General features: G+C 36.4%; 1 protein-coding gene across 1 annotated transcript in view; it reads right to left on the bottom strand.

The window, feature by feature from the left end:
* OTOGL (otogelin like) overlaps nucleotides 1-25,922 on the bottom strand; it is a 91,602-nt gene that overhangs the window by 44,073 nt on the left and 21,607 nt on the right. Inside the window, exons 16-27 of the mRNA XM_059472559.1 lie at nucleotides 25,420-25,543; nucleotides 23,683-23,860; nucleotides 22,812-22,936; nucleotides 20,821-21,030; nucleotides 19,832-19,997; nucleotides 18,680-18,754; nucleotides 18,086-18,138; nucleotides 17,243-17,405; nucleotides 16,449-16,556; nucleotides 15,274-15,412; nucleotides 1,420-1,554; nucleotides 822-968 (exon numbers count right to left, since the gene is read on the bottom strand). Coding sequence (XP_059328542.1) covers nucleotides 822-968; nucleotides 1,420-1,554; nucleotides 15,274-15,412; nucleotides 16,449-16,556; nucleotides 17,243-17,405; nucleotides 18,086-18,138; nucleotides 18,680-18,754; nucleotides 19,832-19,997; nucleotides 20,821-21,030; nucleotides 22,812-22,936; nucleotides 23,683-23,860; nucleotides 25,420-25,543 — 1,623 coding nt within the window. The remainder of the gene's footprint in view (nucleotides 1-821; nucleotides 969-1,419; nucleotides 1,555-15,273; nucleotides 15,413-16,448; nucleotides 16,557-17,242; nucleotides 17,406-18,085; nucleotides 18,139-18,679; nucleotides 18,755-19,831; nucleotides 19,998-20,820; nucleotides 21,031-22,811; nucleotides 22,937-23,682; nucleotides 23,861-25,419; nucleotides 25,544-25,922) is intronic.

Here is a 25,922-nt window from a genome sequence, read left to right as displayed (position 1 = left end):
TATAGCTTTGACTTACACTTCAAAAAATCTGATATTGTATTCTATCCTAGCACGCTTTTTTTTCTTTTGCTGAATAAGCTCCATCTTCACACACATGTTCATGTTTGAAACAAAGAGTAATGTAATTCTGAATTGCACTGATAGGGTTACTCTGCCTGCACCCAATGACTGAGTTGCATAGACACAAAGTTAGATGATATAGGAATAGAAAAGAGAAGAGCAACTGGGCAAAAAAGGAGCCTTGAATCCCTCCTCACATCATGACTGAATCCTGTCACAATATATCCATTAGGTTTAAATGTAAGGTTTTTTCTAGATCTTTTTCTGTATTTTGTGTTTTTTGGTTAAAGCCAACATGTGACTCCATCTGTTCATCTCAGAAGCCTCTAATACATCCCCGGTTGCAGTTCCAATGTCAGTCTAATTCAATCTGTGCTACAAACTTGCCATCCTCCATGTCACTGGGCACAGAAGCTTCTTTTACATTGGCTCTAGCCAATGAAAACATACAGCGAACTGGGTAACTCAAAAACTACCCCTCACTTCCAGCCCCCAAAGTTATCTTTGAGTTAGAGCTGAATCACTGCTTATCTCCAAAACTACAGTGAATCAAACAGAGTGAGTGTAGGTGTAGAAACCACTCCTTCTCGTCAGAAGTTGCTTTCTCCATCTCTTCTTACCTGGGAAATACTAACAGCTGAACAAGCTGTATCACTGGGAAAGCTAGTCTTGAAGAAAAGACTGTCACAGTTATTCAATAAAAGATGACATTAGGAATATAGAGAATCTACACAAAATCTCAGGTTTATATTTTGGCTCACCTTCCATCGAGGTCCAACTTTTACATGCATCATTGTCTTCTTATCCCACAGAATTGTAATGTCCTGTTCTGGAAAGTGTATCACAGTATAATATCCAGCCTTCCAGAGCTGATAGTTAGATTTGTTTTCTTGCGCCCCTAGGGTCTTCTGACACAAATGAATATTAATTAAGATCTACTAAAGTAATGCTACCAGATAACAGCAGAGTACATATTGAAGAATATTTTAGCATCTAGCTGAATCAGTAATATTAATAGAAGTGTTGCTTAATACTTTGATATTTTGTATTTTCAGTGATTCAAGTTTGCTTCGTACTTTGGTTTCTCTTTCCAAACCAACTGGAAAGAAACTCATAAATGCCAGTATGTTTCATCTCCTTGAGACTTTTGGGCAATATTCTTTGCATGACAAATAGAACTTGAAAAAAACAATGGGAAAAAAAAAGTGTGTCCTGGGACCTGCTGCTTTATCCAGGCCTAAACACTGGTACTACATTAACTCAGACTAGAGATGCTTTCCAAAAACATGCTCCTTTAGAGCTGTAAATTTGCAGTGCTTATCTTAAAGGGCAACCAAAAAAGGAAAGAAAATAACTAACCTGCTTCTCAGAAGGCTCGCTAAAATAAATCTCAGTGTCTCCAACAGTGATGAAAACATTCTTTGAGCAAACAATATCATTGTCAAAGCACTTTTTGTTCTGAGCAATTATAGATATATTTGAGTTATCTGTGCTCTGCAACATTAAGAAGAAATCATTTTACTGATATATTCAATTGCATTTCACTCCTGCAGATTTATTCTCTGTTTATCATCACAAAAGAAAAAAATATATATATACTTAAGAATTTACACACATTTGAAATTAAATTTAAGCAAGTTACCAAATCAGGAAATGCCTTTTTAAATTCTAAACTGAACCCACAAACTTTGGAGTTAAGCACCAGGAGCTATTATATTCAGCTGTCACTATTCTTGCTGAAGACTTCACAAACTCAGAGGATCAGGCTACCCCTAAAATAAGAGTCTGGTTTAGGCTTTTAAAATATGCTTTTACTTGGAAGCTAATATTTCGGCACAGTGTGGTTGTCGAAATTGAGACATGCTATAAAAAGAGCTTTATTTTTAAACCAAGGTACATGAGATCAAGCTGTTTTCATGTTTTTAAAACCAAGAAACCTTCCATCTGTCAGTAATAGAGAGGACAGTTTTTGTGCCACCACACATCAAAATTCACAAAACCATGAGTCATACTTAATGTTATTGGAGGGGGTAAAGGTTTCGGCCAATATTTTTGTTTGTAGGGTGGGGTTATTTTAACATTTAGAAGATTTGAATATTTTGTTGTCCTGATTTACTGGTGTTTTAGTACTTCAAACTCAAATGTACTGCCTCCCCAATCCCACACCTTTTGGCTCTATAGCCCATTCATTACTTTTGCATACTAGGCACAAAAAAAATCACCTTTGCACCTTGGCTTGACACATCAGTTTATTCACCTACAGCTTCTGTGGTTCTTCTGTATCCTGAGGGAAACACATGTGCACCTTGTAATTCCGCATGCTAAGATTTTACCTGAACAAAGGAGATGAGCTGTCTTTTCAGTTGCTAACACTACCGCCAAAAAAATGAAGTTGAGCTATTCCTATTTCCTATTTTAATTTACTTCCCTATTCTTTTCTGTAGCAATCCTTACAAATCAACAAGCAGCCATAACTATAGAAATTACTTGAGAAAGTTAACTTCATGACATTAATATGAGCCACTGTTAATATTGAGACACTGTTTCTGAATCTGGTTCAATTTTTGAGTAAATTCAGTCCTACAGTCATCAGATACATGAGACAGACATGAAATAATCTTGGAAGTGGTAAGTAGCACCCACTGACTAATCCATTCTTATATGGGACACTTGGGTAGTGCTGGGGAAAAAAAAAGGTTCTCTTCTTGTTAAAACTCTTCTGGCTCCCACCCTCTTTTGAACATACTCTCTGAGACTGTGATTAGATGAAACTAACTGGAGGTGCTAATGGGCATGGTGTGCAAGATGGAATGGTGGCTCTCAGCATCTCCCCAGTCCTGGGAATTACTCGTGGCTCCCAGCAATGCTCTTGAAGAGCCCTACTTGGCCACAACGAGAGGCTGTGGTGTCTGCCCACAGCATCTCCCCCAGAGCTTTGCTCCCTCCTGTGGTCAATGTACCACTGCCTTGCCCAGTGTACCCCCAGGAGTTGCTGGCTACTTACTCCTAACTGTTTCTTGCCTGTCTCACATTTGTCCCCTTATTTATTCTGTGCTGATCAGAATTCAAGAATTAAAAAAAATCATTAATTTTTCCTCATCAGTGAGAAATACTGCATGTGCGCTGTAGGAAGCAGTTTGTGTATTTTTTCTTTATAAAAGTCATAGCAACCAAACTCTTTAAAAAACACTTTCATTCTAAAATCAAAAACAAACCCAACCCCAGATGATGGAAAGCATAGAGGTATTTTTTGCCACACAGAAGAGGTACTACAGTTTTGCTACCCTTAGTCTAGCATGGCCCACAACCCAGAGGATGCTGCTACCTGGCATAGAAAACACTCTACAGCAAGCGAGTGCTTGTGAATGTGATGAGCACGAGTTGTGGGAGGCTGCCTGCAAGCTCTATGTTACCCTAATGCCAGGGCTTAGGAAACAGTTAGTCCAAGCTAACTTGCCAGCAGTTAGCTTGGAAGGCAACAGCTACAGCGGGTAAAGCTGTTCACTAACTGCTTAGTGGTAAGGGGGTGTAGGAAATCAGATCTCCGTGATTTAGCAAGGGAACTCAGTTTAAAACTATCAGAAGCTTCAAGGTAAAGTTCATCTGTTCCATTCTGTTGTAAAGTTGTGTTAGGTTGCCCTCAAAATAAAATTGGTCACTACCTTATTGGGAAATCCACTATGTTTTAATTAAACCAGGCCTGCTGCTGGAGTGAGTACCAGTTATTCCCCTCCAAGTCAGATAACAGCCCAGAGCATTTTTTGATTTATTGGATGCGATGTGGTAAATTAAAAAGGAGACAATCTCGTTAGTTTGATAGATAGGATGCAAGCTGATACATTCTGTGCTGGGCAACTGAAAAGTGAGAAAAGGAGTTACTCCCCACCACGGCTCAGTGCAAAGAAGGACTTTGCTTGCAGTCTCTGGGTCTATTTGATGCCTAGGACATTGTGGGCTCTTTTCTTTGCACAGGTCACTCCTCTTCAGTTACCTTAGTCTCAGCAAAAAGGGACACTCTGAGTTAATAGGGAAGCAATGTCTTCCCTGTAAGAAAAGAAATTAGGAGCTTGATTTTAATTTAGGATAGTCAAATCAGGCTAATTGCCCCACAGTAAAAATACACCTTTTTTGGCAATGAAGACAAGTCCTTGAGGCAGCAGCGGGTAGCTACATTAGCTATGCTAACTGAAACTGCTGCCTGTGCCTTTTGACAGTCCAGGCCAATCCCTTCAGCTGAACAGCATCAACATAATCAAGTCAGAAGTTTTTGTATATAGTTGGGGTTTGAGCCAAGAGCACAAACTGAGTTATATTTCAAGTTAACTCTGCAGTACAGAGAAGCCTGGAGCCAGGAAGTGTTTTGCTGACCAAAGCCAGAACAGGGAGTCCTGAAGACATGTGAAGTACTTCCTTACTTGTAGGACTGCATGATGATATTAAATTACTAGGAATTATGCAGGACAGATATGCAAAGAGATTGTGCTAGTAGTTCAATAGAGTTATGAGTAAATCAGACGTTTAACAAAAAAGGGCTTTGTATTAAATCCTGAATCTTCTGTGCTTTCTCTTTTTCTAATAAATCTTAGACCTAAACCCATACATAAAAATATCATTATGGATTACATGTTTCTTATGGCTCTAAGCTTTCACAAAATTATTTGCTTTATATATGTTTACAAAATTATTTACTTGCTGTTCTCTCCATATAACTCAATAGACATCTTTCCGAGCAATACAATATTAGACAAATTCAAATTTGAATGACAGTTTCTATCACAGTCTTCAAATTATTCTGTAGCTGCTGCACATGCAGTGTCTTCTTTCAATAAGGAAGAAATAAAGTGCAGTTGAAACTTAGCACCTAACTATTACCAGTGCAAAAGAAAAGACTATTCAGCTAAAGTGAGGATTGTCTTCTGATGTTTATATAAGACAGGGAGGTCTTAAGCAAATCTCAAGAGTTCTTAGGGAATGTGATGGTATAAATGATAATGAGTTCCATCTCTCTAATCTGCACTAAATCCACACAAATATGAAAACAAGCTTTTGTCACTAGCACTAGAAGAAATGTCTGAGTAGGCACTAGGAGCAGGTCTAATGAATAACAAGGTGGGGGATTTTTTGGTTTTGTTTTTTTCTGCACAGTCTCTTTCCAAGGCAGAGTCACTCTTTACCTTTTTAGGTAAAATGCACCCAGCAGGGGATGTACTCCAGTTCATCATGTGGAACCTACTTATGCTGACAGAAACTAGAAATAAAATGGTTTTCCCACTGCAAGAGTATCTTCCCACGTAAATTACCATATCCAGCCTGTTCCAACTTAATATCAGTTTCTTTGTGATAACATGGAGTTGCCAAGCAACAGAAAAGACAGAGTCACAGCTCTGGGCAGTCAGTCAAAAGCTCATTGTCAGTCCCACTTCTCAGGACATTCTTTTTCTAGACTCCACTGCACTTTTTTTCCATATTTCTTCCTAGTCAAAAAAGCAAAGCACTGCTTTCCTTTTTCTGGTTTGGTGTTCTTTTGGGGTTATTTTTGGCAGTGCTTGGGAATGCTAGAGTTTATTTTTGTTAGAAACTTTCTATTTCAATATCCTGTTAGAAATTTTCTGTCCCTTTTAACCAATAACAATTATGTGTAGTGTGCTCGCATTGTCAAAATGCAGCCTGGGAAAAGACAATTTAATTGGCTGTATTTATTTCTTTGAAAATTTCATTAAAATCTCTCTAACTGCTCCATGTAAAGACTAATTTTTTCTCAATATCCATTTACCTGATTTACCCATTACTTTTGGCTTATTCCTTACAAAACTGCAAACTAGGGTGGCCATAAAGGCATATAAGGACACCCTGGGAGTGGGATTCCTTTTGCTTTAATGATATTTTAGGTGTTTTTATACAGAGCCACAAAAAGAACTGCAAAAAGCTCTAAAAATATTGAAAAAATGTAAAGTAGTTTAAAAAGTAGAAATTGCTTTCTCCTTCCTACATATTTTCAGAGAGATTCCATAGCTCTGTTCAGATTTAATATTTCAGGAGATTTTATGGAAAGTCAGAATCAGCTTGGTCATGGTTTATTGGCTCATTTCTTATGAAGGAACTTGGCATTTGAAACTATTACTTCTAGGGAGCTTGATCTGGGAGAAGTAAAACGTCTTAGCCCAGATTTAGTGATCATTTGGGCATAAATACAGAAGTTATTTCGGGGAGCAGACAAATGCCTTGGCATCTAACTTGTTCTTGCTCTGTTTCCTGCGCCATTTTTCTATGGACTTGAGCTCCAGATAATCAGTGAAAATGCATTAATTATGCAAAACTCATTTTAATTTACACTAAGAAGCATCTCTTGTTGTAAAGCTTTCTTTGTTTTGCTGCTGCACCTAATTTCTTCTGCACCTTGCCAGAATTATATATACAGTCCACGTAACTTAATTTGATCCCTGGTTTTACATCCTGTACTAATTTGTATCAGCAAATATTCTTCCCCACAGCTATTAAAAGAATGGAGCAATGTTGCTTGGAGTCAACAGATGGCACTGAAACACATTGTCTCACTTTGGGAAGAAATCCACATGAAAGTTGGGAAAAAATATTATGGGAAAGATAGTGGATGATCATCTTACATAAGAGAGAACAGAGAGGAAAGGAATCGTAATAGCACTTTTTTTCCAACCAATGTTATGTATTTTTATACAACTATTAAAAATAAAAACAAAAATTAAAAAAACCCCAACATTTAGGAACTAATAACCTGAGAGCCAAATTGCTTATGCAAATGCACATTAATTTTTTTTTCCTTTACATCTTTTACATGGCTGCAATTATTTTCACTCAAAATATGGCAAAGAAGCCTGCAGTACACATGTAAGACATGAGATATTTCTAGCTTTGAAATATCTTCACTTACAGTTGAGTACAAAAGGAGAGAAACATGTCTGAGTAGATTCACAGATGAAAATTCAAGAGGAGTGAGATTATTCCAGCTACTGAATTATCCTCAAGCAATTTCCAGATGTTTGCTAGTGCATCCATGATAACTCTTGCCTATTTCTTTAAAAGTGACTTCTGAAATGGATACATCTCAGGCAGAACAAATTCAAAAACTGCAAAATATCTATGACAAGTATGTTTATGAGTAAGTATGTATATATACAAGCAATAAGAAAACATTATATAATATTTTCTTTATGCATTGATTTTTCTTCTAGTAGATTTTACTGCAATATAAAGCTGTTGTGTTCTGAAGGTTTGTCAACAATAAAATCCAATTTTTTTAAAATCTAATAATAATGAAAATACATTACAGTACATAATTTATCTACTTAAAACAGAGCCTTGTTCTAACTCCATGTTTCTTAATTTTGAAAACACCACAGAGAGATCACTGAAAAAGTTTTGATTTTCTTTTTTTTTGTATTTTAAGAGTACTATATTAAAAGGTTTGAGGAAAAATAATTTAAAGCAGATTTCCTTTTGTTTCATTTACTTAACTTTGCCTGCTTGTGTACCAGATTTAGCTTTTGCACAGGTCATATTACTGCAATTCCTTTCTAATTAAAAATGAGACCTTCTGAAGACTGAAGATTTGGAAACATTTGAGTATTTGTTTCCAAGTGACACATTCTGTAATATGAACTATTCTGGACTACAAATCAGCAGCACAGTTCATGGTGTTAGTTCTAATATCTAAGCATGTATTTACATGTATTTACATGAGACCTCTTAGTGTTGTTTTATTAATAAGTGCATGATAAATGTTAATATTTTGTCATTGGTTGTAATGATAAAATGCAAAAGGAAAACAAAGGACAAGAGCTCCAGCAAATGATTGCAGAAGCTAGAAAGCTGAAACTTGCACAAAGATTTTAGGTTTTCCAGTATAAAAAAAAAGTTAAGCGTGTTCATTTGCACTGCTGAAGTTTAATTTTTATATATTCACAAAAAACAAACCTCATATCCTGACCTTAATCGGAATAAATTGAATTCACAGTTCTCATATTTCACCAACACCCAGAGTCAGAGGCCATAAAGTAAGCAGCAGCTGCAGGTGACTGGCCCAAGCAACCCACCCCTCCAAACACAGAGAAGGGCTGGGTGCTACTGCTGCACACACAGCTCTGAAACAGCAGCACGTCATTCCTGCCTTTGCTCATCTTTTACTGTGCTGCATCATCAACAGTCCACAAAGCTGAACCCACCAGAGGCCCTCAAACTCAGGCAGCCATTCTCGGAACTGCCTTTTCAGGCAACCATAAGAGTAAAACATTCTGGAGCCAGTATAGCCAAAGAGCATTTGGATAATGAACATTAACCAAAATCAGAAATTCAAGGCAAAAGGTCACTAAATAGCAAAGTCCTCAGTAAGGGAATCCAGCTTCTGAATCACACTATGCACACACCACCTCCAAATTGCCATTCTCATGGTAAGAAAATTTCCCCCAAGCCTTTCCTGGAAGCCCTCCATGCTAATCTGCACAAATTGAAAGAAATCTTTCCTTTGTTGGAGAATAAAAGTGATTCATTCACTGCATAATTTAATGGTCTGGAGAATCAGGTGGTGGAGGCGGAAAGACATGTAGAGGTAATTGAGTCTGAAATCATTGATCTGAAGAAAATGGAATCAGAGCATAAATCCATTGCCAACTGTAATCAGATCTTTTGCTCACAGAAGGAATGGAACAAATAGAAAAACAGGTACAGCTGAAGACAAGATGGAAAGGGATGTCTCCCAGAGGGAGCTTGCTATTGACCCTTACAGGACTTCCAGAGACCCAAAAAAAAGAGTGCATCCAGAAAGGTTTCCTCTGAAATCATGGGACTAATGAAAAGCAAACTGTTGGTATTCTTTGTAACAAGAGCAGGGCAAAGTATTCACAGTAAACAGGTTTTTCACTGAAAGAACTGTCTTTCTTGGGTACACATTTTCATACAACACATCATTATTTCTACACAGTTAGTGCTGCAATAAATTATTTGACAAGTGTTTTAGGTGGAAATATTTTGGTACATCATTTACTCATAAAACTACACATGGGAATATGGCTTGAGGATTAGATATGTTAATTAAAGAATTAAAGGTACTCTGATTGAAACCCCATGTACAGTTTTATTCCCTGAAAAAATGAAAATTACTTTTAGAGTCTGGTGTCGAATTTTAAACATTTGTAATTTCAAATTCAACATTATTTACATTCCCATTAAAATCTCCATAATCTATTAAAAGAAACTATTTGTCTTAACTCTGAATAGTCAGTTTGACAATGTTGATTAATCATGAACCTGTAGCTTTAATTCTCTGTAAGGCGACTGACAGCAAGAAGAATGTATTTCTTTTGAAAATAGGCTATGAGAGAGACCATGCCAAATATTTAATTCCACACCTTTGCCAATTTCATGGATCTACAGTCTGGATACCTTGTACAAATGATGTTGAAAAAGAGCTGCACAAAAAATTACAGATATTCAATAGGGGATCATAGGATAAATCCTACTTCTGACTCCTCAGATGTATCAAACGAGTAATTGAAAAATTGTTGCTTTTTGTGTGATTGCTCCAGCTTATGCCCAGTCATCATCTGAAAAATTTACCATTCAAGATAAATATATCAGCAAATAATGGATAAAAGATTATCAGTATGTCAAACAACCTCTGTATTAAGCACTCTAATAAAAGTATAATTTAGTAAGAACTTTGAACTTGCTTCAAGTTACAAAAGAAGGGGAATGCAAGAGAAGAGTTCCCTGGCTGTATTCCCCAGAGCAGTCCAGGTATCTAGTTCTGGGGAGTGTTCAGCATAGGAGAATCACTTGGGAAATGATAGTGGTGATTCCTCAGCTGATGTATGTTTTGTTAAATTAACTTAACAAGTGAGCTCTTCTTTAATGTCTGCTGACCCATAAGAGTTACATCTGCACTTCTAATTGGCATACTGGTATGATTATTTTATCAAATGGTTCATAATGGTTGTTGCTTTCATAATCCTTCAACTTTGGCTTCAAAAGAGTTTTCATGATTGCATCAAAAAAGCTTAAAAAGGTCAGTTTAAAATGCTCAAAGCCCCAATGGCAGGTGAAATGTGAAAATATTTTTAACGTATACTTTGAATTTAAGACTCATCTATTAAATAGGAATACTTGAGGAAGAGGCCTTAGTTACACTGACCTTCATCTTTCAGGATATAGGAACAAAACAGTCCATCCCTTTCTGTGCTTTAGGATCTTCCTGACAATGTAAGGTCAGTGGAAACCAAAGGTTAGTGCATATATTTCAATGGGGATTTTGGAGTGTTTTTTAAAAGACAGATGAACATTGCAACAGAGTGCCCTCTCATTTGAGAATATTCTGATAGGTAGCTTATCCCTTTGAACTACTGCTTGAAATCTGTCCCAGAGCAGAGAAAATATTTTTTTCTGAGAAATGCTAATAATTTTGGGGGGAATATTTTTTCTGAGAAAAAATTTTCTTCTGTTTCACAGAAGAGAACATGTCTGAGGGGCTCCAAGTGCACTGACCCTACAAGCCTTAATAAAAATGCTTAGCTGCAGGACTGAAAACCACTACAGAAATAAAAAAGGCCAACATTTGTTATAGAACATAGAAAGACACTCATTTTATCATAAGAGCAGAAGTCTATGAAACAGGTAAATGGAAGAAACAGACAGAAGCTAGTAAAAATTTTGCCAGAAAAATAACCCCATTTTTTGGAGGAAAAAATGTAGCATCATGAAAGACAGTAAAATAAGATAATAAGCAAAAAAATGGATGAAAAAAGATATTCAAATATTTTCAAGTAAGAAACTGTTTGACTTTGATTTTATAATTCATATTTAGATTAACAAAATGAAGTGTTTACATGACCAACACTGATAAACGAGCTTGTCTTCTAAGATTTTTTTTAACCTTCAAAATAACCAAGATTTTAAAATGTTTAAAAAAATATTGATGTCTTGTCTGTGAATGTCATTCATCTATACAGGGACTTTACATCTCAGTGAATAATGTAACTCTTAATTCCTTTATAAAAGTGAATTTGTCTTTTCATGAGACCTCACTGCCCTAATATTCTTAATTGCTGATCTAAATATTTTCTGTCATTTTCTGCCCAATGGACAAATCTGTTGAACTAGGTATAAAGGGTTTTTTCATACACTTACAGTCACCTTAAACAAAAAGGCCTGACAGGAGACAATGATGTTGAAAACAAGCAAGTTTCATAATTGGCTGAAAGCTTATACTTGATTTTTCTCCCACAGCAGCACAAGGGCTCCTTATTAAAAACATAATAAAGGTAAGGATGAGCTCTTTGTTTGGTACAGTGGGATATGATGACAAATTAAAGAGTTGTTCAAACAGATCAGATTTAGGAAGGCCAACAGCCAAATAAAACAGTGAGGGCTGGTAATATGGATGGGAAGAGCACATTATCATGCCTCTGGGGATGATGGATTCAGATTATAATTCTTGCACTCAGTTCTATATCTGGGAAGAGCTCATATGCCAACAAACTGATTGTAGCTATAACTTTCCTTATTGCCCTGCTACAACACCTTTAGGTGTTACTTCTGTTAGTAGAAACAAAGCAGTCCACTGCTTACAGGATAAAGGATAAAAGATAAAAGGAAAAGGACAAATTTATTACAATTTTGTGTATATAATACTACAACAACTTTAGCTGCTTCAATTTCAGGAGTCTGGTGAGAATTTCGTGTTACCCATAAAAATCAGCCTCCCAGCAGCTCTGCAAACTAGCATTAAATAAATAGGATGTGTATTAGCAGCTGTGAAATCTATGATCTGTGATACCTTACAGGCAGGAAACTTGAAGCACACAGCACACACTCTGATGCCAGGGGGTTTGGACTGGAAGACCTTTAAACTCCCCTTCCAACCCAAATCATTCTGTGATTGTGCTAAAAAAAAAAAATTGGTTTGTAGAACAGGTAGCACAGTTTAGATGCTACTGTCTTAGATAGTTGTGCCTGCCAAGATGTTAGGCAAGGAATTTAAATTTTGCAGTTGTATATACACTTTTCCACCTTTCATCTGGCTTCTCTATTTGGTTAACAAGCTAAAAGAGACAAGGCTCTCTTACATACCTTCTCAACACATAGTAGCTCAAGGTAGACTCATATTACTTGGATACTACTATTTAAAATGTCACAATATATGGGAAGAGGATTATACAGAGAGAGAGCCATGGAAACCCCTGCTCTAGGAACAAAAAATAGTACTTCAAACAAGAGCAACCTCATCATGCTATCATGTCTGTATATATATTGCAGCTAAACCAGATCAGGATGTGGTACAATTGTAGTGTAACTGTGTATCTACAAATAAAAGCAAAGGTGATTATCATTCAGGCTGCCACTATGAAGATATCCATTACATGTGTTTCATTTCTTTTCCTCACATAAAATTCCATTCCTGCATAATAGTAGTAATTTAGTGCCTAACTTCATGGTAATGTAGTTACAGGGTTTTTTTTCTGTTTATTGGTTTGCATTTGCTTGTTGTTGAATTTCCTTTTTTATTTTATTATGTAGTGTTTTTTGCCATAAGATCTCCTGAAGCTTTTGTTTCAGCTGTTCAGACTGAATTTTTATCATCAGACTACTCTACCTCAATCCTCACATCATCTTTTCAAAATTGTTTCTGCTGCTGAGTGCAGGTCTCAGCATGGATCCCTGTGGGATTTCACCAGGATTTCTCCCTTTAAAATATTTTTTTTTTTTTAAAGGCCAATTATTCTTGTGTTTTAACCTCTGACTTGCAATTAGTTCAGCAGAAGGTAAGAAAGATGATGAAGGGACGGGAGCATATCTCTTACAAGGAAAGGATGAGGAAGCTGGGCCTATTCAGCCTCCAGAAGAGATGACTGAGAAGGGATGTCATCAAACCTTATAAAAGTCTAAGTGAGGGTGGCAAGGGATGGAACCAGGCTCTTCTCAGCCAAGGAGCAGGACAAGAGGCAATGGGCAGAGAGAGATGCACAGCAAGTTCTGCTTAATGTAAGGAAGGACTTCTTTACTGTGCATGTGACTGAGCACTGGAACAGATTGTCCAGAGAGGGTGTGGAGATAATGAACAACTGTCTGAACACAATCCTGTGCCACATGCTCTAGGATGACCCTGCCTGAGCAGAGAGGTTGGACCAGATGAACCTCTGTGATCTCTTGCAACCTGACCCATTCTGTGATTTTGTGAATTTGTGTCTCAAAGAATGTTCATTCTCATCTTATATAAGAGTAGTTTCAAAAAATACTTCTTGAAATCTTTGTCCAAAAGATTGAGCTAAAATACACACATATTAACTTGATTACCCTTATCCATATATTACCTTCACAGAATAATTCAGAGGACGCATCATGCATTAATTTTTTCTATTAAAACAAAAAAAAAGGTAGTTCAACACTTCCCCCATTGCAATTTCTCTTTATTAAAATTTCTATTAAGTTCCTTCATATATAGATCAGACTTATTGCTCTATTGCTCTCTTCCTGTCAAATTCCGCCATTAATTCCTTTTAAAATATTTGGTCATCCTGCCATCTTCCATTCCTCTGATTCCAGGGTTGCATATCCCATAGTTCATCAGGCGTGTGTTTTAGTTCCCTCAAAATTCTGGAGCATCTGCCATAAAATCACATCCTTTGTTTCTTTTTCTTTTTTTTTCCCCCTTAAAAATTCTCTAAACATTTCCCAGTCAAAAATCAGCCCACAGATACATCTTCTGTTCCAGGCACGATTATGCAGTGCCTAATATGTTCTAAAGAATCCTTCCATAAAGGTCATGAAAGTTTTCCATATACTAAAGAAAGAAAAATTGTGGACAAATTGGATTATACTTTCTCACCTTAGCTGAGCTTGGGAAAAAAAAGAAGCTTGAAAAGCTGAAAAAAAGTCTGAGAAGTCTGAAAAGCAGATCTGTGTAGGCAGCATTTTCATCATTTGTGTCAGGTTCACCTGAAGAATGGCCCATTGGCAGTGTGCCACGTGCCTTAATGATCTGGCTGCCAAATTTATTCTTGGATGCCAAATGCTCCCCATGGTTTGTTTCCAGACAGGTTCTATTTTACACAGTAGAGTGACAGGTGATATTTGATTGTAAAAGCCAAACATTCCACTATCATACTAAAGTTTGAAAAAGGAGCATAGATTTGTCTTACAAACATCTTTGAATGAATGGCACAAGAATTAAGAAACTATGACCTACCTTTCCACATCATCATAAGGCAAGATGATTTTATAGGTAAGGTAACCCCTATTTTTTGCATCTTAAAGGAGGAAAGCTTGTACAAAAAGAGTAAGGCTTGTACAAAGGTTCATATATCTCTAAGAGTAAGAGCTCTTTGATCATATATGATACATGACAGGAATTTGCTGTGAGGTATTATTCTTTTTCAAATCTCTCTTTTTTCTTTTTAAACAAACACAAAAAATCTGGAACCAATGTATTTTATTTCACAGCTGTGAATACTCTACTAAAACATACTTGAAATAAACTATTTGCAGTAGTCTTTGTTGAGAAATTATGCTTTATTCTTAAGCTTAGACAGTCAGCAAAATGAGTATTCTTCTAAACTTATTACTGTAACTGAGAACACAGACAATCTTAAAATAGCAACAATCATAATAAACAATAGTGGTTTTAGTAATAGACTATATTTTTAAATTTCAGTAATGGTATTTTTAAATAAAAAGCTAGCAATGTACTCTAAATGTGTGCTATGAGGAACATAAGCATATAGCTGCCAGACAATCTCAATGAATGATTTCACTGTTGAATTATGAAATCATTGTGTTTGATATTATTATACACATACAGTCCAGATCTGCTGCAGATCACGTTCAAGAAGAATTCCAAACAGCCTGAGCTCATCACTAACCCTAGGCCAAGCAGGGCTTATAGATAATTATTAAATAAATCTATGGATTATACCTGGTTTTTACAGTTTCTATAGTGTTATTCTTTGGTCATTGTGAAGGTAGAAGAGAAAACATGGATTTTTTCTTTTTCTCTAAACCATAGAGATATGCAAGAACACACCCACATACCATTTTCAAACAGATGAGCACAAAATGTCTTGTACAGGTTCTTCTTTCACATCCGTTCTACAATTGTTTTCTTAATGTTTATTTCTATAGATCAACTCCTGATGTTCAAAATACTTGTTTTCTCGAGGACACAAGAAAACATATGACCAATCCTCTTACCTTTAGCAGGTAAGTTTGGCAGTCACTGACATAATCATACTCCAGCCCATCGAAGGTGTAATAGTGTCGGTCTCCATAAATGGTGCACACAGCAGGGCAGGGGTAACTGGTGCAGTTGAAGACACCTCTCCGACAAACACTGAAAGGAAAACCAACAGTCAATGTCTCCACATAATGGCAGTCTTCTGCTGGATATCTTGAAGAAAATGCTTTCTTGTGTTCTTTATTTCAAATCATACAGAAATTCAGGAATGGAATAAAATTCTCAGACCTTGAAACAGAGAGCTATACTGTGAATTGCTTCAGAAGATACTGGTGATGCCATGGCAAGTACTGAACATTTTGCCATTAGCCCATCTGTGCAATAAAAATGCATTAAAAATAAATGCAAAATCTCAAAGTTTGCAGGGCTTATGCAAATATTTCCATCACTGCCTCCAGTATAGATAAGGCACAATGCCACAACATGCTCATTCATAAGACATCAGTAGTCTATTTTTTCTGAATTTTGATTAAGGTCTGCAAATTTTCAAAGGAAAATACCTCCAGTTGCTACCTGTAAGATTTAAGGATATCAGACAAATATGGAATAAGTTTAAGAAATTAATGCTGATATTTTGCAAGATTACTTTTCCTGTCAGTTACATTCAGTGGCTTACACAAATTCATATGAAAGCAGTACTGGCATCCTCTATTTTTGCTTATGTAAGTGTAAAACCTCAGTTGATTTGCCAGTGTAGTATTAAACTGATTAAAAGTTGCCATGCCAATTTTTTTCCCATTATTAAATATACACTTAATTGATTATAGATATTTTGGCTAGGAAATAAGCATATCTCTCTTTTTCTCCTTGGTTGTCTTTCATTATATTCTATTCTGCAAAATGCCACATCTTCATTTCAGAGACTAACAAATATGTGTGGAATTAAGCATTTGTTCTTGACTGCTTTTTAATTTGGATATCTTCAGCTTCCTTTTCAGGTCTGAAAAGACACTCCACCAAAGTCTTCCTACCTATCCAAGCCTATCAGTAAGCTTAATAAAAGATATATCCTCTAACTATCTATAAACACGAATATATATTTTTGATTTTCAAAGTATGCAATGCATTTTCTGTATCAGCTTCACTTTGGGTCTAGATCCATTTGATTTGAAAGTGTGCAGAATGAACTCACCAGGTGTAACATGGAGTAGCTATCACTTCTCCTGACAGAAATTCTCTGTCTTTCCAGGTGCATGGACAACTGTCAGGAATATAACATTTCCCTCTGTGCTCAGCCATCCTTCAACAAAAAAAAAGTTATTAAGATGAAAGAGTAATTCCAAAAGATCAATGTACAGTATATTTGACTCCTAAATCTGAAAATGAACACAGGAGGAGGAAATGGAAATGAATGGAACAAGTGGTGATTGATCCTGACACAAATAGAAGTTTTTAGATTTTATACTTGGATTTCACCCCTACCAAGCTCAGCTGACTCTTTCTGGGCACCAAATCCAAACACACAAGCTGAGAAAACAAGAAAAGGACAGAGGGAATGAAGGGAAATTGGGCAGAAACCAGTCCATACACCTGCCCTCCCTGCCCCTGACTGGGCACCGGCAATGTAAGCCTGAGTAGAAATTTAGGTGAGACAAAGACTTAGGCAGCAATAAACAGAAGCACAAATGGTTTCCATCACAATATTTTGTCATGTTTGCTTTTACATTCAAATAAACTAACTGTGCAAATGGTGGAAGTCATCTCCTGTCCAGATAGTTTCAAATACCAGCCAATTGGAATAGTAGCAAGCTGGATATCTGATGGCCTTTTAGCTGTTACTGTGTGTCTGTGACAATTTATAGAACAATTGTTTCAAAATTAGAAGTGTGATACCACTGGAATTTAACAAGCAAAAAACACGTGCAGAGTTGAATTGTGGAAAATATGCATTTGGATTGTGCTTCAGGTTGGTCCATCAAAGCTTACCCAGGGGGGCAAATGCAGCCACTTGCACAGGGTGGTGAGGGGACACAGGAGAAGTTCATGGCAAGGTTCGCACAAGAGATCCCACAGTTCACACCCGCTGCTGGTAACCCAGGCACAGGAGATCTGCAGTCATAGTAGATTTTTCCTTCAGGGCATACGTGAACTTCAAACGCAAAATGAAGGTTAAATAAGATCAACTGCTTTTACACTGAAGGTTTTCTATTTGTTTTTGTTCACAATCTATTTATTGGGATACAAAGGGAGGTTACATTACAGTTCATATAAGAATGCAATTGGAATAAGAGTCGATGGCATAATCTGTATTACAGACACATAAAATTAATATGGGTACTAATGTTGAAAAACCAATAATATTAGGCATCTGGATGTATGTGTCCAGGATCTCACACATAGTCCATTCTTAATGACAGAATCATTACACCTTAGGCAGAAAAAACCCTTAGAAGTGCAACAATTTTCAAAGTACTTCTAAATACATTAGAAAAGCATTAAAAATTTACTTGTTAGACATCAATGTCTTAAAGCTTCCTAAACATGGACAGTGAGCCTAATTATAGGTATTCCCATGAGAACACATGGACCTAGATGGCACATGCAATTATTTATTTCTTTTAATTTTCCAAGTGACTGAGTAGCAGAATTTGCTATAGAAAAAGAGGGAAAGCTGCCCAAGACTATTTGTGCTCTTAACCTCCTATTTGAAATATTTTGTGATATAAATCATCTCATCATTTAAACACATATGAGGAGAAAACCAAATCAATATTCAATATCAAATTCTCTATTTGTGCAACTTTTATATGGAATAAGACTGTAAATTACCTCTGTTTTCTGTAGTGGCTTCAATACATGTCACTGTTCCATTCAAACATTGACTAGAAAAAAAAAAGGAAACTCATGTTTGTTCAAGAAAAAATGCTTTGTAGTCACCATGTTAAAAAATATTATACAATTCAACCTTATTTAAACAACAGAAATTAGGAGGAGAAAGAGGATTAAAATCCAAAAGCTTGAGTTCTGCCCAATATTGTCTTGGTAGTTTCTAATTCCTGATTTGTAAAGAGGGCCTAAATTCATAGTTAATGTACTATGCAATTTCCTAACTTCCACTGAAAGAAAAAAAAAAGCTGAGTATGTCAAACCCTGTGAGAATGGAGGGCCAAGTGATTTAGGATGCAGGCAGTATAACACAAAACCTTATCCACCACAGCTTAAAGAATTTTCCAGGTATTTTGTTAAAATAATCAGGTACATAATCCAATTTATACTAGGCTCTCTTATTACTAAGTATGCAAAAAAAAAAAAAAAATCATGATACAATAAACTTTCAATCTACATGAGAAAAATTCTCAAACCATTTTAAGATGTGTCCAAACTGTGATACAAGAAAGATAAAACTCTTGCAGTCAAACCTACCAGGAGCCTGTTGGCGTAGGAAGGATTTCTCCAGGCTGCAGTGCTTTGCCTTTGTAATGACAATGACAGCCAGATCTGTTAAAAGAATATTCATGCATTTAGGTAGAAAATCAAGAATAGCAATGGGATTTAAGGGCCCTCTATCAAGCTGTTATGATATGCAGGTCTTACCATAACATTAACTTAATTCATTAGCTCAATCCTTATATGTACAATATTCTTTGAAAGACAAAAATTTAATGATACTCAGACTGTATTGAAGTCAGTGGCAAAACTCATATCATCTTCAGCAAAGCCAGGATTTTCCTCTATCTCTGGACATTTTATTTTGCTGTTTCTGTGCAATATTCTAATAGAAAGGACTTTTCCTTTTCAGTCATGGGAGCAGAATGAAAACATGCATTTCCCATTCAAAGTATTCTTAATATCATGAGGTAGAGCAATTATCATAGCAAAATCCATTAACTGTGTGATAAGAGCCAGACAGGTTAGAAGTAGCAATAAAATAATCTAGAAACAATGAAAAAATATGTGAATAAAAAGACAATTCACACTCTTTAATAGTTTAAAACAGTTTTTATCCCTACATTATGAACTTCACTGATCTTCCCAAAACATATGTTGCAATGAATGGAAATAATTCTGTAACTACCCATAGTGGTAGGCTTTAAAATTTTGGGTTTGCAATATACAAAAACTTTTTCCTCTCAGTGACTATTTCCTCCCATTTAACTGAAGAGCTTTGCATTGTGACACAGAAAAAAGACACTTCTAGCCACTCTTCCCATACCATCCCTTTCTTTGTGGATTGTTGCTTTATAGATTTCTTCTCACTTTTTTTCAAGTGGTAAAAACAAGGTTTTCATATGAAAATGCTATCCCATGAATTAAAAAGTTTCACTACCCTTCTCTAAAGCTTGAGAAATCTGCTCTAAAGTGAAGCAGATACATATACACACAGTAACAGAGGACTATTGACTGGTAAAACAGAATATTAAATCTTTACATATTGTTTGTTACACAATTGTCAATATTTTTTGTTATCTTCTCTAGGCAGTCTGCATCTTGAGGGAAACAGCAGAAAAGCTACTTTAAATCTTGCTGGAAAGAGGAAATTGTGTCCATACATATATTCTACTTTTTATTACTTACATTGATACACAAAAGTTGACTGACTCTTCAAAATACTTCCCATCAGGACAATTACATCCTTCTGCACAGTCATCAGCACAGATATTTGCCATGGAAAGTGAAGCACAGGAATGTTTACAAAAAGAAGAGCACTGATGATAAAGCATACCACTGTGACACATCACAGCTGGAGGAAAGAGAGGGAGGGAGAAAGAAGGGAGAACAGCATTCTGTTAAAATCTGAAAAATGGAAAACAAAGTTTTGTATCATGGAAGTTCAAGAAAATCAAAGCAAAGTGGTCTCTTCTGGCACTGGGTTTAGTTGAAAAGCATGAGAAAAATATGCCATGTTACCAATTTCTGAAGTTAGATATATTAAGATTAAGGTGGGTTTTTGTTAAAATAATTTTTAACTGGAATCATCAGTTTTGTAAACAGTAGCTTTCTGTCCTTTCCATATGTCAAATTGAGCATCTATCTAGTAATTCAGTCTTCCAAGAGGTCTAGCTAAGGCTGAGGCATTGCTATATTGCTTAGAAACAGAAATACAGCAGTTGGACTTCAATTACCCTTGTGGGTCCCTTCCAATTCACGATACTCTAAGATTCTGTGAAATGCTTTGTTTTAAATCATTACTGTATCACACACCCTGTCCTGCCCAGTCTAGGGAGACCCTGTCAATCCCCCTTAGGGAATGGCTCCACTCCTGCCACTCCCTGACTCCTTTATCCTAATAGGGACTTCCATATGACTTAGGGCTTCAAAGAAAGAATTCCATTTCTCTCTGTGAGCAATAGAAAGGGCAGACATTCCTATGAGGCAGCTCAGGAGCACCGACTCTTATACGTAATGTAAAGGCTGTTACCATTCTCCCCTCGTACATCATTACACCATGGCACAACTCTAGTTTCCAGGAAAAAGAAGCCAATCCTTATATTTTGTGGAGTGATTGAAATTTGTAGAGTTTTACACATTTCTAAAAGACATTCCATTATGGAAATGTTACTCACCACAGTAAGAAACATGAGATCTGAAGTCAATGACGACGCCGTGCTTGCCACAGACATAAGCATAGTGTGCCAAAGCGTTGCACAGGCAGCTGCTTCCACATTTGCATGCGTCAAAGCGGCAGAGCTGGTAGTACAGCCCTGGACTGATGTAGGCATGGCAGGGAGAAAACACCTCTTGGTTGATGATATCACAGTGAGATGCATACCCAGCTAAGAGAAGGTGACGTTGTTTTAGCCAGGTCCATTTTAATATAACAGTTAGTCAAATCAATAGCACGGAATATTAAAATCAAACATAGCCAGGCGTGCAATATAAACACTTGCATACAATTCTATAGTTTAAAATTGATATTACAAACAACTCCCTCAATAGAGAACTCTACTTAAGATAAAAATAACTGTATTAAAACTCAATACTAAGTTATGCCTTCCTCTTATAACACAGGAAATTTAAATGGCAAAATAATATACTTCAAAAGAATAGTTAGAGTCCCCCAATGCCTGAAGTATGGTTTTCCTACTTGACATTCATTTAGCTTTAACGTCAACAATGGCCATGTACTTCCTGGCATGTGGTCTCAGGAAACATTACAAAGGAGATCTTGAGGGCATGCAAATCCCAAACTGGCCATACACCTTCTAGCAGCAACAAACCCTCCTCCTGCCCTCCAGCCACTGAAGCAGACTGCCTCCACAAGTGGTGGAATAGCTAAGGAACTCTGTGATGTGGATTATATTTAAGCCACTTTTGCTGCTAAAAGAACGCACCTCTCCTTCAAACTCCATGTTCATTTCCACAGACACACATTGACAGAAGAATTTCACATTTTTTGGACTCTCTCAGTAAACTAGATTCAAGGACTGAACTTAACAACTTAACTCAGTTGAAAATTAACCTGACAAAATAAGTAACCAAACAATCTTTTTTTTTTTTTTTCCTTTGTTGATCAGGTCACTATCATCTTAGACCTGAAAAAGATGCCGGTGCTTGTAGCATGGTGTGGATGACTTCACTCTCTGCTGCTTTTTCACAGTGATTCTTAGAGGATCATGGTGAAATTCAGTCTGGAAAGGACCCTCAGAAAGCCATGCAGTCCACCCTCCTGCTCTAAGCAGCACAAATTTATGTCAAACTCCACCTTCACTGAGCTAGCACAGAACTGAGGGTGAGGCATGAAGGCTCTGAGCTGATCTGGCTGAGAGGTCTGGCTGTCTTGAGAAGACAGACAGCAAGGAGTGTATAAAAACTCCTAGGATTCCCCACATTGTTAGAGATTTACTGTTATTCTAGCCTTGCTTCAACAGGCTTTAAATATGGATAAATCCCACATGCATAATGAGATCTGATGTCTGAAATGTTAAAAATATTAGACTACATTCTGTCAGAATTGGCAACTACAGTCTACCCATTGTCTTCATTAATTGAAAAGAGCAGCAATGCAAAAAGGAGACAGTGAAAGTTCAACACAAACCATAGGCATGCCAACCAGCCAAAACTAAATCCTTGCCCAGGAATTTGAACAAATTCAAGGCTCTCAGATTGTCTGCAACAGTTTTTGTCAGAGATGGAGGATTAAGAAATTTTTAGTGCAATAATCATGCGGAAGCCAGAGACAGGACTTTTGGTCTCAACATTGTCTCCTGTACTTTCTTTAACAATCATGCATCAATCTTTCCTGTCAACTGGCATAATTTACAGGATCATAAATAGCTAAAAAGCTGCATGTATAGTAATCAGCAGAATTTAGTGCTCATAGTCAGTACACCCAGCACTAAATTACCAACTAGCTTTTATTTATCAAGTACTAACTTCATTTTACATACAAAATGTATGGGAAAATGATCTTTGCTGATGCCAAAAAAAAAAAAAAAGTGCACATCTAAACCTGAAGATGAAATACATGTATGTGCAATTTTTTTCACAGAGAACAGAAAAACTGTCCCATAATAATAAGATACAGCTAAGTCCAGACTCCCCTGTGAAAATGTACCATTTTGCTGATTCACATTGCAGGGATCAACCACAGGAATATTGATAGGCATGGAGCAAGCTGAGGAAACCTTCCATGCATTGGCATGAAGTTGTGGGGTCCCTTCTATCATCCCTGCTGGAGATCTGAAAAGGAAAACATCAACACTGCAAGCATCCTGTTGACCTTAGGGTGTACATGGGTGGGGATGCAAGTTCAATAAAGAGGCTTAGGTTTATAGTCACATTGAATAGTCAATGTGCCAAAAGAATTCCCATCCTTGAGGTATAAAAGAAGAGAGGGCATGTGAAACTTTTTCCTCAATATTTTATTCCTGTGAAAATGTTCCTACATTCTAAGTCTGCTGTGCAGACAAGTTTTGTGACATTATAGCTTGAGGAAATTTGGAGGAAATAAGGTTAAAAAGTAAGGAAATTATGCCCTTCTAATTAAAATATTCCTGTGGTGCAGAATTACATTTTTTTACATTAAAACTTGATGTGGGGAGGAAAATCAAACAGTAGTAAGTGTCAGCCATGTGAGGATGATACAAGTATTATCACCCAATCTTTTTCTCAGTGCTCATATATTTGCTCTGAAGAAAAGGGAGCAACAAGAAAGGGAAAAGTGCATTCAAATAACATCATCATCCAGAAACTTCTACAAATAATATGGTAGCTTTCTATAATTACTTAAAAAAAACACCTTAAAATGCATAAGTTTTTGACTTTCATATTTATAAAAGTGACTACCATTTTAATTAAGACATTTTATATTGGTTAGTTTATTAACGTTTGAGCATGTTAATGAAATTCAATTATCAGATGATTATGTTCAACAAAACTTTTCACTTGTTATTAAATACAATATAAATGCAAAACATGAAACTTACAGAAAATCATCTCTTAAATTTCCATTGTAAGTTCCACATAGTCCTAATGTTCTTCTCTTCCATCTGACATCAACTTGAACATAGATCCTCTCTCCATCTTTAGCAAACAGTATCTTCAAACCAAAACTAGTTTTCAGTTGAACAAAGAAAGAAGATATATTCTGAATTTCAATAGCCCCTGAACATAGCAAAAGAAGAAGAAAAACAAAGTCACTGAAACCCAGCTTCCAGGTTGTACTGGTTTACCCATTAAGCAAAAAAAAATTTGAAAATTCAGACATAAAATGAAAAACTATGCACAACCTCACCATCGGCCAAATATCCTCTCCCATTCTCTATCTGAGCTTATTTCCAGTAACAACACAAATCAGGAATTCCACCTACTGTTGACATTTTAAAAATGTCACAGCTTTCTGCACCTGTGAGTTATCTAGAAACCATGCTTGCACCTCTCTGTTTGGTTTTTTTGGCAATGAGAAGGCAAGACAAGATACTTTTTTCTTAGTATCCAGTGATATTACAAGAGTGAGTAACAGATTTCTGTAAAGTATATTGAATCTTTAGATAGCAGGTTCTCTCTTACCACTATTGACATGACATCAGTATAGCTCCTTCCTTGGACTGTATGTGAACTGAGCCCCTATCAAATTCCCAGCTTTCCTTCCCAGCAAATCCATTATGTGAGGAAATGGAAATTTCACAGTCACAGCATTCATTTGCTACACATTGTTGGGCTACTTGCAGCTGAAGGTCTAAAGTAGATCTACCTTCATAAGCAGCCTCTACACATGCACACACACACAGATTGAAAAGAGGAAAACAAAATCCTTAAGGATGTCCTTAGGGATTCAGACTTATTAGATACACACAATTATCAAGAATGTGACACTAAAATAATTTTCATAAATTATATTTGTTGCAGACTGTGGAAAGAGACAAGAAAATGAATAGGGACTAATTCAAAAGGAATAAAATGAAGTTACCAATCAAATTATGAAGCAGAAGTGTCAACATAGAGCATAACTGAGCTATGAAGCTCATTGCCGTAGGAAACAGTACTGTGACTGGACAAATTCAATGAAGAAAAGACCTAACTGCAATCACCACCACAGGATTCCCTAAAATCTGTTTTGCAGAAGGCTGGGTAAGAACTTTACTCTCACTTAACTCTTTTAGAAAGAGACTAAAATTCCACTGACTGGTCACTGTAAATTTCAAAATTTAGCAGTATCATTTCTACTTTCAGTGCTTAATTTTATAACATGCTTTTAAGGCTGGTTTATTTTACTATCCTTTCCAAAATGATGAAGTAACCTGTCTGAAATCACAACATAAGTCAGCAGTGAAATCAACATAAATCCCATGGAGCACGTGGATTCTTTTCCATTCTATTTAGTCTAAAAAGCTTTAAACAAGCTAGACCTTAGCACCAAGATCACTTCCTTTCTTTTTCTTACCTCTCTCCCCCTAAACACAAACAAAATGAGTGGAATTTCTAAGTACTCTATAAGATAAGAAATGCAAAGAAATGAGGGCATAATGAAGAATTGTTTTACAGATGATAAAAGTAAATTTCTATAATTATTACTAATGTTCTAAGACGTAAGTGATTGTATGCTTTTATAAGTTATGCTTAAAGAAATTCCTTTTTCAAAGACTGATATTATTAAAACGTTCTGAAGCATTTAAGAGACAGAATGTGAACTCTGGTAATATTCTTCTTCATGCACTTCTTACCATTGAGGTTAAAAACTTGGTTAGGGACAGCTTGGATTTGACCATATCTTGTGAGAGTTACTTGTTTCCTCACGTCATCTTCAAGAACCAGTGTTATAGACTCAATGCAGGCATGGTCAAAGTTCTAAGGAGAAACAAGTTTCACCATCAGAAACAGACAATGACATTAATATTACCATGGAAAACAGAAGCAAATAAACAGGGGGGAAAAAAGCATATAGAAAGGAAATATCAGAACTGTCATCAGGTAAATCACTTGTAAACTATCACTCAAAGCATTAAACAAGGCACTCAAAATTGTATGTACAACATCATATAACATTGCTTATGCATAATCTTCATATGCTAGGAGAATGCATTTTAGGTATTATGGCAGTATTATAGAAAGTGGACAGAGGTCCCCAGGTACTGATACTGGGTTGAAAATTCCATACTTGCATGGCCACTTTGGGTACTGGTCATTGACGGGTTAATCACTGGTAGAGCAAGGGTCTGACCCGATC

This window comes from Ammospiza nelsoni, chromosome 5 (assembly GCF_027579445.1).
Source record: "Ammospiza nelsoni isolate bAmmNel1 chromosome 5, bAmmNel1.pri, whole genome shotgun sequence".
In the NCBI taxonomy this organism is placed as follows: domain Eukaryota; kingdom Metazoa; phylum Chordata; class Aves; order Passeriformes; family Passerellidae; genus Ammospiza; species Ammospiza nelsoni.
This window is presented reverse-complemented; position numbering and strand designations above follow the sequence as displayed.